Below are 13187 nucleotides of genomic sequence, written 5' to 3'. Positions count from 1 at the left end.
CATTATGCCCCACTTCATCCCATGTGTTGGTAACCACCAGAATCTGCCCAGCTTCACTCCTCTCTGAGCATCAGTGACTTCAAACCCTTTCCAAGCCTAGTCTCCAGTAGAAATCCATGTGCCAATGAGGAAGACTTCAGTAGTCTGGTCAGACACATCCACTGGGAAAGCTTTCATTTTGTTCCTTTCTTCCTGTGTTTTTCTCCTGCATAGTGTTCATTGTCTTTGCACCCACAAGAGTAGTCATGCCTTTATTTATACTGATTTTGTGTCTGTGGGCTGTTTCAGAAGGACAAGCAGGACAGTTCAGGGAGTTTGGAAGCTGTCAGTGATACCATTCCACAGCCGATGCCCTTCCCACCCTCTGCTATGCAACCAGGCTCTCCTAAACTGGACCCTTCCGAAGTCTACCTGAAGTCTAAGACGATTTATGAGGATAAACGTAAGTACATCATCTTCAACTTGAAAATACTCAGTTGTGAAGGAATTTTTTCTTTTGTTGTGTGTGCAGTAAAACTACTGAGACTTTGTTGCTGTTTGTTAACCTGCTGCAGAAAAAACATTTCAAGTAATGTATAATTCAAACACCAATCAGAAAAACAAAAAATATGTTTCAACCATATTTTCAGTAAAACAGTTATTTGCAGAAATAATTTCAAGAATGGTTCTGAAGTAAACTGGAGCAAATCTGCTTATAAAAGTAGCTCTGGGGTTGTGTCACAGACTGGCTTTTATCCTGGTCTACTGCTCAGATGTAGTTGTGACTTCTGCTTTGAAAATTAATTATACCATTTTGAAAAGAGAATATCACTATTATTTTAGTGTTTTGTTGCTAGAAGATTCAGTGTACCACCAAAGCATAATCCTTCAATAATTCAAGATGGCCCCTCCATGTTTTGAAATACTGTTTTTTTTTCTTAGCTCCAAACACAAGAGATTTAGATGTTTTCCTGAGAAAACAAGAGTCAGGCTTTGGTTTCCGAGTGCTTGGCGGGGACGGACCAGATCAGCCTGTAAGTGAAATTGCTCACAGTTATCTCATAGTATTGCTGTTGGAATGATCCTACTCTGTCATCCTCATTTCCCATCATCCCATCCAGGCAGTTCAGTGATGGCAAAATTGATCAATTCTCTACCTGACTTTCAGAGATCAGGAAGAATTAGTCCTACCTTTATTTTTTCCCCTCCTTGTGGGCTCCAGTCTCCAAGGTTCTGTGCCCTTCCCCCTACTGAGCTCATCCTTGGCCGGAGTTTTTTATTGGGCTGAGGACACCAGTGGTGTTTCTGCAGCTGTTGCTGTGTCTTGGAGCCCTTGGAAGGGCCGTGCTGGTGCCCAGCCTTTGCCCATTGTCACCTGATCCCAGTGGTGGCTGTGGCACAGGATGTGATTGGCGTGCTTCCCACCCTGGGTAGCCTCTGAGTGGAAGGAAGTGGTTGCTATTTCTGTCAAAATTTCATTAGGCTGTTCATTTTCTTGCAGCCCAGTGAAATGAGGTTTGAGATGGTGACACACCCCTTTCATTCCCTGCTTCTCCCACTGGATTTTTAAGCATGCCATTGCATTGGAGGCCGCTGGGCAAATGCCAGCGCAGACGCCCCTGGATGGTCTGTTCTCCAAGGGCAGGTTTTAGGAGACTCCCCTCTATTTTCAAATTTGCATAAATTTCTTCCTGAGAAAAAGCACTGAGCCTTATACTATATACTATGTTTAGGAACGTTTCTTTAAGCTGTTAAGTGGAGAGAAAAAACTTTTGAATATATCTGCATAGATTTGTTTTTTGATTACAGTAAAGGAATTCCGTTTTTCCATTCCCAGCTGTGATCCACTGTTAGCCTTTTTTTTTTTTTTCTTCCTCCCTAGCAAGCATTTAAAGTAAAGAGCAAAGCCAGAGAATGTTACTTGTGTTGCATTTTATAGCATTTGTGGTGTTTGGTTCCCGAAACACCCATAGCTGTTAGGAAGTCTGGAGCTGATGTCTTGAAGTGATGTGTATTGATGAGCTGCCCACTCTTGCTTAACCTCCAGCAGTACTAGCTGTAGTTACCCATAATCTTCCACTTTCTTCCACTTAATATGAAAGTGATTCTAGCATATGAAATAGTGTGGTGTTCTTCTTTGTGTTATATTTAGTAGCACTTTCTGAGGTGGGTAGGCAGGACTGATGATGTTTGAATTCATTATCTAATTACCAAAAGCTGAACTGAAGCAACTTGAAGTACGGAAATGTCTATAAGCAACTTTTCAGAAGTAAACTTGAGTTTGTTCAAAAGCTTTTATTTCTTCCCCAATCATTCTGCCTCAGTCTTGGTATAAAAAAAATGAAGTAGAGGCTTTTGTGTCATTAATGTCTGGGAAGTCATATATATAATAAGTCCATGGCGTATGCTCATTTCAAAAGCTGAGTTTTTTTAATAAACTGACAAACAGGCTCAAGAGAGAAGAAATGACAAAAATATGGATTAAAGATTTTTGAAGTAATCAGTGAATGCTCTTGAGACCCCAGATTGTTCCCACTAGATCAGCTTGTGCAGAGTACACTTGCTGGCTGCATTTCTGCTAAAGCTGGACAGTGAGGTAATCTTTAAAAGAGTCTTCCCAAAAGATCTCATCTGAACAGATTCACCTGGATTCCAACCACTGTGTGTTCTGATGAATGCATGCTCCCATTCAAACCCCTGGACTCTGCTTGCAGATTTATATTGGAGCTATAATCCCATTGGGAGCAGCAGAGAAGGACGGGAGGCTGCGTGCAGCAGATGAGCTGATGTGCATCGATGGAGTCCCCGTGAAAGGGAAGTCACACAAGCAAGTTCTGGATTTAATGACCAGTGCTGCACGGAACGGGCAGGTGCTGCTCACTGTCCGGAGGAAGATCTTCTTCAGTGGTAGGTGTCTGCTTGCCCAGAAAGAGCATGTAGGGCTTGTAATGAAATCCACTGAAGCTGCTCTGGAACTTAATTACTGCACTGGGGCTGAGCAGCCTGAGATTGAGGAGGGTCAGCTGTAACTCCTAAATGGAGAAAAGCAGAATTTAATAAGCTTGGGCAGCTTGCACAGTTAAGACTCTGAAAATTATGGTGCAGGGGTGATTTCTTCAAACCTTTTTGCAGGCAGTAGTTAAAACAGCCATTAGTGCTATGGAAATTGCATAATAACACATTCTGTTTTCTTGACTTCCCAGAATGGTTTGGGTTGGAAGGAACCTTAAAGCTCATTTTGTCCCATGCCCTGCCATGGGCAGGAGCACCTTCCATATGCTGTATTCTCAAGTCTTTTGGCATCAGTGTGTAGCAAGCAAGATTAACCATATTGCTACAAAAGCTGTTTCAGGGCAGGATCTTGAGATGCTGCAGTTTTAGATCAGTTTTAGAAAAGATTAGTCAGTGACTTCATGAATGACGAAGCTGGGGTAGGATTTACAGCTGACAAGGGCCCCCTGCTCTGATTAGCATCTGCTGTTTCCACCTGGTGCTGGCACTCACACTGAACTTCTTGGTTGTGCTAAAGTTGCTTAGTGTGATTTGTTCCTTATTTGTTGTTTGTCTATTCCCTGCAAGGTGAAAAGCAGGCAGAGGAGGAGGAGCCACAGCCTGTCCTGACACAGAACGGTTCTCCCCGGCTGAACCATGTTGACTTTGCCAACCAGCCATGCCCAGAGGTCTATGACGTCCGTCTGCAGAGGAAGGAGAATGAAGGCTTTGGTTTCGTCATCCTCACCTCCAAGAACAAACCTCCTCCTGGGGGTAAGTGCCATGTCCTGGTGGCCCTGCCCCTGCCTGGCCTTGATGGGGATATCTCTTCCTGTGCAGTGCTGGAGTTTCCTTCATAGTCAGCATTCACTCACACTGGCACAGCCCAGCCAGTTGAGTCTTGGTCTGTCTTGCTTCATATTTATGCTCCTGTTCACTGTGACATAAGTGTGGAAAAGGGAATTTATATTCCACACAACCTGTACCCAAGAGTGTGGACTTGTCACAGGGCAGCATTTGGGATGTAGATATTGGTCAGGCTGTAGTGATGTTGCATTAATTCATTGGCATTTTAATGGAAGCATGGTTTCAACCTTGGCTTTATATTACCTAATCAGGTAAAATTTATTATTTTGGGCATCTGAGGAAGTAGAGTCTACAGTATTTGGTGGAAAGCAATGAAAGTGTTATCGTCATTGAGTGTGTTTGTCTACAAAAATCATCAATATGAAAAAGTAGCCTGGTCTGGTACTGCAGTTGTGAGATATAGAAATGGCTCAGGCATAGTTGTCTCTTGTTCTGCCTCTGTGCTTGTCTCTGGGAAAGGAGCTGAAATTGGTCTTTTTTCCTTCTACTTTGCATAACATTTCTTCTTTTCTCCATGTTGTCTGTTCTGGTCCCGTAGCTTTGGCTTCTGGAGGAGTCTGTGCATGGTATCACTCTGGGGTGAGCTGAGGGAACTGAGCCAGGAAAGCTGGAAGACCTTTAAGACAATTATTACAAGTGCATGTTCGTCTCAGAGACCAGGAAAAGTGGTCAGGTCTGTGCAGAGCTGATGCAGCACCTTGCTGGCCTTGCACAGGCTCCCTGCTCAGGTTCTCACTTGACTGAATCAGTCCCTGGCAGGAGAAGTTTGATATCTTTTTAAAGCGTGTTTTAGGCTTAATTTTTGTTTGTGAGTAGGAAGTTTTCCCATGCATCTGAATCTTTGTGTTACAATGAATGGCCATAACTCTCCGAGCCCACGCTGTCTGTCAGGGCCGATGCACAAAATAGAAAACTACATTATATATGGTAAAACAACTGTTCTGGTGTGCTCCAGGACCACACGTTCTCACTCATCCCTTTACAGGCGTGACCCATTTCTTTCCCATGTTTAACTTCAGGTGCAGCATCCTGTGCGTGACAAGGCCATGCTGTTGGGCTGGCATGTCCACTCACAATGAAGCATTCTTCATAGTGGGTCTGTCCTGTGGCACCCTTTGGAGTAGGAAAGGAGGGATGAATACTGATCTCTGCTCTGTAATGACCAGTGACAGGACCAAGGGAATGGCTGGAGCTGTGCCAGGTTGCTAGGTTGAATATTAGGAAAAGCTTCTTCCTCCAGAGGGTGGTGAGGCCCTGAACAGGCTCCTCAAGGAAGTGGTCACAGGCCCAAGGTTGCCAGAGCTCAAGCAGTGTTTGGACAATGCTCTTAAGGCACAGGGTGAGATTTGTTTGGATTTTGGGATGTCCTCTGCTGCGCCAGGAGTTGATAGTCCTTGTGGGTCCCTCCAACTCAGCATATTTTATGAAACTGTGACTGGCAATTCTGGGTCTATGTGATGCTTATCTGATGTGCACATGGTAGGATTCTTGAGGTTGCCCTGTGCAGGTCCAAGAGTTGGACTTTGATCCTTGTGGATACCTTCCTACTCAGGAGAGTCCATAATTCTGTGAATACTTATGGTGTTGTTGTGCCTGTTCTTGTTTCCTAGTGATTCCTCACAAGATTGGGCGGGTTATCGAGGGAAGCCCGGCTGACCAGTGTGGGAAGCTGAAGGTGGGGGATAGAATCTCAGCAGTAAACAGCCAGTCCATCGTGGAGCTCTCCCATGACAGCATTGTGCAGCTCATTAAAGATGCAGGCACTGTGGTGACCCTCACGGTGGTGGCTGAGGAAGGTAAGGAAGGTGACACCACACTATCAAAGATGGGTATTTATCACTGCTGAAGATCATTGGCTTAAATGGAGTATTTGAAGATGTTTGGAAATGAAGGAGAGTGAATTTTGGAATATCCTGAGTTGGGTGGGGCCCATGGGATCATCAGCTCTGGGAAGCTGAGTAAGTTGGAAGGTCATGTGTTTGTTCTGTGCTGCTGCAGGTACTGCCAGAGCTCTCTTCCCAATGAAGCCAGTGCTGCCAGGATGCTCTGTCCCTGCTCTAAGGCGACAGGGACTCCTGTTTTTCAAATCTCTCCATTTAAACCTGGTGTTTTTGCTTTCTCCCATGTTAAAACATGCAAATTCTCCATGCTGCAGTTCTGTCTGCTAAAGCTCCCCTTTGGAAAAAGGTCACATCCCACCACATGGGAAAAAACCCTTGACAGGGTTTTCCTGCCAATCTTGCACCTGCAAAACCTGCTGTGTCACCCGAGCTGCAGAGTGAGTCCTAGGGACTGCAAAGTCCCATCTTCAGAGACTGATTTGATGACAGCTCCCATATAACACTGCATGCACTGTGGTATTGTTTCTAAACAAAAATGTAAATACATACAATCCAGTAATTTGGAGAGAAAGGCTGTTTTCCAACCCTGCATTTTTCTTGAATGCTACTTATGGGTTTAACTAAACTCCCTATCATTATTTTGTCAGAAAGTTGGCTTTCTTCACCTCTTAAATAAGAAATACCTAGAGCCAGGCTGTAAATAAAGCCAGCAGATGATTCTCTAATTTCACATTCATTGCAAATATTTAACATGCTATCTCAGCCTGTAACACAGAATTTCAAAGACTTAATGTTCCTTTTTGTTAATGCTTGAAGTAGAGAGACCTCTATAAGTTGTTACTTTTCTATTAACATTTTTATTTTTATCAAATCTGTTTCATTCCCGTTTGAAGGGACACACACTTCAAAGCAGTTGACATGGGTGATGTTTATAAAGCAACTGAAGTTTGAGTTTGTTGAATTAGATCTGTTTTCTCTGCAGCTTTTAGTTATCAAATCCAGACTGCTGTGGAAGGGTTGGAAGGACCTGAAAGTCCATTGGGTTGCCATGGACAGGAACACCTTCCATTTGTTTTCAAAATAAGTTTTCTGAATATCATATTTCTAGCCATTATTTATGCATGACCATACATGGACTTTGTGTAAAAATCTTTCCCACTGCCTCAATTACAGATTTGGATCTGAAATACAGAGATAAAACCAGAACCTGGGAAGACTCAACAAAGAGGAAAGAATCCCTCAGTAGCAGGTGGTAAAGCCAGAGTGAAGATCAGTCAGAAAAAAATCTGTGGCTCAGAGGAGCTGGAGTTGGCATGTTTCAGATGTAAAGAATTTTGTGACAATGAAGGAGAAAGAAGCAGAACCAGTTCCACTGGAGTGGGAATTTATCTCCACTTGAAAATTCCCCTTGATGTAGTTGAAGAAATAGAGTTTAACTCACAGTAGAACCCTGTGTAGTGGGGAAATCCAGCATGGATGTGGGTGAGTCAGGGCTTCAGGCACTCAGGAAGAGAGCTGAGCCTCTCAGGGATGGCTCACGCCCAGGAAAATCCAGGATATAGCTCCAAAAACACAAAATGCCCTTTTTGCTGAAAGCTGTTGAGCCTCACGAGGCAGAAACCCTGACAGAGTTTGCTGTTCCCCAGCTTTGTTGTCTGAAAGAGGCAACAAAACCTCTGCCGGTCCCCTTCCCTCCCCCCAGGCTTTCACAAACCTGTGATCTTTGCTTTTCATGGGAATAAATGAATTCCCTTCATGCGCCAGAAGAGATTCTTCAACATTTTTCACATAAGCAGGAGCCTGTCAGCTTTTGTAATGTATTAGCTGGGAACACACGAGAGGAGGCTGCAGAGAGGGCTGCAGGATTTGTACAAACAGATGGCGTTTTTCCTGCCTATGCTTCTGAATTAAAAATGTGAGGATAAACCAGCAGTAAAAGTTGACATTTTTTCTCTAGAGAAAAACCTCTTTAAGGCGTATTATGGTAACAGCACCTAGCAGTTCTGAGGAGGACTTGGGAGGTTTCACATACCTGAGAAATTCTGTGTAATGTTCTTTAAATTTTCTGTCCCTTAACTTTCTTGAGTACTTTTTGTATTTTAGTGGAATTTGTTTGTTCTTAATTAAGAAATGCAGTAAGTAGTGCTGCACCTAATGGGGCTGGAACAGCTCAGGTTTTGGTGCTGGGAATGATTTTTTTTTTAAACCTTTTCAGGGAAAAGGAATTATTAGTTTATGTTTCAGCACAGAAGTCCATCTTAGGGCACTGCTTGGCATTCAGGTTCCAGCTAAGAGGTGGCTTTTTTACATAGACCATGGTTTTTTATTCTTAAGTGAGAGTGTCATTATTGTGTCCTGAAACATGGGGCTTTTTCCAGAAATGCACTGGATTTATTGTGAAGTGCACACTAACAGTATTTTACATGGAGGGGAAAGTAATAGTAAGTTATTTTAAGTGGTTTTATTGAAACCTTTATTTTTACTTAGCTTTTGGGAAAAAGCAAAACACTTCAAAATTCCTCTTGATTGCCTGACAGTGAAGTCCTCCCTCCAGTGTGGCTGTGGGACCAGTTCCTCACCTTGCCTGGAGCTGGGCAGTGTAAAATGCTGTTCTGCCTTAAATGAGTTGGCAATTTCCCTTTATTTGATGGGGCCTTCACCTCCAAGTCCCCATTTCTCCTGTAGATCCTCATTCCCTTGCCTTTATGGAGGGGTATTTCTCAAATGGACATAGTTGTTAATCTCTTATGGAATGTTATTATATTGAATATCTGAACCAACTTAATGAATCTGATCAGCCCTAAGCCCCTCTGGCACTTACCAAGCTGCAAACAGGCTAAAACCCTTCAGTTCATACGCCGGGATCCATACCATTGTGTTGGTATTTCCTGAGGAAAAGCAGAGTAAAAGAATAAAAATAAAGAATAAAATTCCTAGGAATTTATTCCATGGAACTAATGAACTGTAGTTGTGTTTCTGGGTTGGACAGTCCTCTCTGTTATGCCCACATGAGCAGCAGTTCCTTGGGAGCAATAGCCCCAGCACTGTTGGTGACCATTGTCCTGGCTGTGGATTTGTAAAGTTGTGACTACTGATTTTGTTTGGGTTTTAGAGCAACGTGGTCCTCCATCAGGAACAAACTCGGCCAGGCAGAGCCCAGCCCCACAGCACCGACCACTGGGATTGGCACCAATCAACCCTGACAGGTTGGGAAAATGGGCTGGGAGTGGTGGGAAAAGCTTGGTCAGAGGGATTAATGTGAAGGTAACATCCACATCCTTTCACCTTCCCCTAGGGGAGCTACAGAAGGTGAAGCTGGAAAAGAAGTTTCATGTAGTTACCGCCTGTCCTGGCCTGAACACAAGCACATGGCACAGTTGGATGCTGCTTCAGGTGTTGGCAGCCGTCATTCCCAGGTACAAAAAAACATCCAGAGGGTGTGGAGACATAGGCAATACTCATCCATCAAGGCACTCTAGTGACATTGCCACAGAGTTCTCAAAAGCAGAACATTGAAACATTTTGCTGTCGGACAGGTAGAACAGTTGTGTATAAAAACACACTGAAGTGTCTCACAGAATGTTTTTGCTCATGTGATTAAATGTTTTAAATGTGATTATCTCCTTAGGGTAGTTGAACACTCATGATAGTTATGAAAGAAACACAAAATGCTTGTAAATGGAGCAACTACAGACCCTCTGGCAAAGTTTCTTCAAGAATTTTGTGCCTATCTCAGACTTTGAAGGAAAGATGTTCTGAATGCTTAGACTTAGATTAAAACCATTACCCTGAGTCATCCCAGAGTTGGGATGCATGTTGTTTAAATGCTCAAAATACAGAAATACTTAAACGTTTTTCTACAAAAAAAAACAGATTAAATCTGCCTACTGGTCCTCATCTCTTTCTCCCCCGTGATTTCCTGCACAGAGTCCTGGCTGTTTCCCAGTGGAGTTGGAAAGGGGCCCTCGAGGATTTGGATTCAGCCTCCGAGGAGGAAAGGAGTACAACATGGGCTTATTCATCCTCCGTCTGGCTGAGGATGGGCCAGCAGTCAGGGATGGGAGAGTCCATGTGAGTTTGGCTTCTCTGATCAATTTGTTGATGCAGTTGATCCATGAATTTACCCAGAGTAGCTACAAACTTGGATTTTCACAAGCACAGGGTCCCAGAACATCATCTGGGCCTCTGCCCTTCTTCCAGCTATCCCTGTGGCCATGGGCTTTTAGATGAGGGATCCGTGAACAACTCTGGCCATCCCATCCCAAAGGAATTGTCTGCCTTGCTGGGGTTTCAGTTGCAGCCCTGGGTGTGAGCAGCAGCTACTCAGGGGTGTTTTAGGAGCCCCAGCAAGAGATGGCACAGTGGACCAGAGAGCTGGGAGAATCACTGTCCAACTCAGTTAATTTTTAAGGAATGTTTGTGTGTACATTGTGATGCTGCTGTTCTTTGCCATTTCTGAAGATACATTCCTGATTTTTTTTCCCAAATACTATGTTAATTCTTGCCTTTGTGTAAGGAATTGACTCTCAAATATTGTAATAAAAGAAAAGTATATGGGTGCAATAGAAGGAATGATGGTCGGTGAGACCCTGTGGCTACTGCCCTCAGTTGGATTTTCAGAGGCTGGAGCATGGAGGTGAGCCAAGTGCCCATAAGATGCCATCCCTTGCAGTCCTTGTGCTTCCCTGCTGCTGGTACGTGGCTCTGCCTCTCTTTGTCCTGTGTTTGTAGAATGGGGCTGGCACAGATGCTTGCTGCGAGGCTTAATTGGATGTGGAATTCTTAGTATTAGTAACTTCTCTACTCTGTTCTTCACAGTAATTAACATCTTTTCCCACATGCTTGAGAGACAACACCAGTGTAGTATTCAGTGCTAATATTTTTTCTTACAGTCCTTCTTCAGGTGGTGTCACACTGAGCTCCAGGGCTTTGCTTTTCTGGGCAAACAACCAAAAAACTGTTCAGCCCAGAGAAGAGGAGCAGAAGGACAGACCTCACCGAGGTCTGCAGCTTCCTCTCGAGGGGCAGTGGCAGGCCCTGGGGAAATGGCTGGAGCTGTGTCAGGGGTAGGTTAGGTTTGATATTGGGAAAAGGTTCTTCCCTCTGAGGGTGGTCATGCAGTGGAACAGGCTACCTGCCCAGGGAATGGTCACAAGCCCAAGGCTGCCAGAGCTCAAAGAGTGTTTGGACAATGCTTTCAACCATAGAACAGGATTGTTGGGGTGTCCTGTGCAGAGGGAGTTGGACTGGAAGATTGCAGTCCATTCTTGACACTAAGCCCCTCCCAGTACTGGCATGTGCCAGGTCCCCAGCCCAGCCCAGAGCGTGGATGGGCTGAGATTGCCCAGCCTGAGGTTATTCATACTTTTCATTTCTTGTCATCCAGATGCGGTGTCACTTTCTGGCTGTACTTTAGCAGTGTGAGGAGGAATTTCTCATCCAGCCAGCTGAGCTGTCCCGGTGTGTCCCTGTCCCAGCCTGTCTGTGAGGGGCCAGCATTGATCTCCTTTGACAGAGTGACTTCAACAAAGCCCAGGAAGCCTCTTTAAGCTGCTGATGTTACACACCAGTGACATCTGTTGGCTCCTGTGTGCAGTGCCAAATAGGCTCCCACTCCCTTTTCTTCTCATTTCCCTTCCCAATCTCCCCTAATAGAGAACTCTCTTTGGGATATGCTATTCCAGCCCCTTTCCAGCAGCCATGGAAATTAGCGCAAGCTGAAATTACCTGCCTGGTACCTGTGAGAGTTGTTTACTGGCTCTGAGACCTCACCACTGATCTCTCCGACCTGAAATAACAATTCCTTTCCCTACATCACACCCATTTGTGTGGTGTTCAGCTTGGCAGTGGGTGTAGGGACGGTGCTGTATCCTCCCCTGGATAAGATGACCTCAGACAGGTGTGATGTGGTTGATCCTCGTGCTACTTCCACACCATGATCCAGAATGAAAATACATTCAAGCACATCCTGTATCTGCTTCATTATTTGTAAATAAATAGAAGATGTTGTTAAGATCTCTGGAATCTTTTCCTGAGCAGACAACCTCTGTGCACCTCTCAACCCCCAGACCCTGGGGTCACATCCTGTTTGTCATCCATGGAATGGTGTCACTAATGCCCACTGGATTTTAGCCTGACAAAGAAAACAGAAGCATCTGCCTCTATTATTTTTTCTTTCTAAATTAAAAATCAGTTTACAGTGTGAGAGATTGCCAAAGACTAATCTGCTGCTCTTTTTTCCTCAGGTTGGTGACCAAATTGTGGAAATTAATGGAGAACCTACCCAAGGAATCACTCACACACGAGCCATTGAGCTGATTCAGGCTGGAGGAAATAAAGTTTTGCTGCTGCTGAGACCAGGGACTGGACTGATACCAGATCACAGTACGTTTTCTCAAGGGCTGTTTGGTGTTAAGGGCGCAGGGCAGGGAAGGGGGATAAGGAGATTTTGCTGCTTGTTCACTGCAGTAGTTGGTAGTTGCCTTTGTGACAGCTGTGCATTAATTATTGAATTACATTAAAATTAAAATATAAACATTTAAAATTAAAATATCTGTTTTCAAATAAAAGGAATATTTGGGGTAAAAGTAGCACATGGCAAGTACGTAGGAGTATTGTGCAATCTGAAATTATTCCATATTTCTAATTAGTTTCTCAGCTCTGTCCAAGCTAATCAAAGTTTTCTATAAAAATATGCTAATTAACCCTGATTGCCTTTTAATTTGAATGAAAATTCTCTGTGCTACAGTATTGTTAAAACTTTGTTTCTGTACATATTTACTTCTGTTTTTAGCCTTCTAAATTATGAAACACTTTGTTTTTCAAAGCCAAAACTTCAGGAAGCAGGAAAGGGACAACTTTACTCTCCAAGGGTATTCAATTTGATACAAGGTGATTTCTGCATCTACAAAAGGAAACCACAACTTTGTAGGCCAAAAAAAACCCAGTAAGGACAGCAGAGCAAATGTTTGCAGGAGCCATGGAGTTCAGAAGTGATGACTTTGCGTCTAACTCAATCCCAAGACTGCAAATCAGAGACCTGTGGCAGTGGCAGCATTTTAAGCCAAAGAATATTTCATTCCCTAAATATGCATTTTAGGCTTTGTAACCCCCGATGCTGACACCAAGGTGCTGATGGTTAAACTTCCTAAATTGTAGGGTCACTTTTTCTGACAAGTTTTTCAGTCACAGTGACCAACCCTGAGTTTATCCTTTCAAAATCCCAAACACACAGTTTGAGCTACCAAATACTTTGTGTGTTCAGTCACTTAGTGGCATTCACTCAAAGGGTAAAATCTGCTCAAAGCTGTCTCGATTTCTTCCCTTCTGAGAGCTAGAAAAAGAGTGCTGAGCATCACTCTTGGCCCTGCTGGTCATAGAGATTCCCTGAGCTTGAGGGAGAAACAGAAAAAAGGGAACCTCTGGAACATGTCCAGGCCAGCCTTCTGTCTAGAGTGGGGCTTGGGATGAGGTGAAGGAAGAGGTGGAATGGGGAAGGGTTTATTTCCT

General features: G+C 43.9%; 1 protein-coding gene across 3 annotated transcripts in view; it reads left to right on the top strand.

Annotated features, from left to right (window-relative positions):
- Window positions 1–13187, top strand: part of MAGI3 (membrane associated guanylate kinase, WW and PDZ domain containing 3) — a 57153-nt gene that overhangs the window by 40352 nt on the left and 3614 nt on the right. For 2 of the 3 annotated variants that reach the window (XM_062509442.1, XM_062509443.1), the window contains exons 12-20: window positions 289–442; window positions 922–1013; window positions 2694–2883; window positions 3559–3744; window positions 5448–5633; window positions 8791–8884; window positions 8974–9094; window positions 9606–9749; window positions 11924–12062. In XM_062509442.1, coding sequence (XP_062365426.1) covers window positions 289–442; window positions 922–1013; window positions 2694–2883; window positions 3559–3744; window positions 5448–5633; window positions 8791–8884; window positions 8974–9094; window positions 9606–9749; window positions 11924–12062 — 1306 coding nt within the window. Of the gene's footprint in view, window positions 1–288; window positions 443–921; window positions 1014–2693; window positions 2887–3558; window positions 3745–5447; window positions 5634–8790; window positions 8885–8973; window positions 9116–9605; window positions 9750–11923; window positions 12063–13187 lie in introns of all 3 variants that reach the window. The other variant, XM_062509441.1, reaches the window with a different exon arrangement.

This window comes from Cinclus cinclus, chromosome 27 (genome assembly GCF_963662255.1).
Source record: "Cinclus cinclus chromosome 27, bCinCin1.1, whole genome shotgun sequence".
NCBI classification, from domain to species: Eukaryota; Metazoa; Chordata; class Aves; order Passeriformes; family Cinclidae; genus Cinclus; species Cinclus cinclus.
This window is presented reverse-complemented; position numbering and strand designations above follow the sequence as displayed.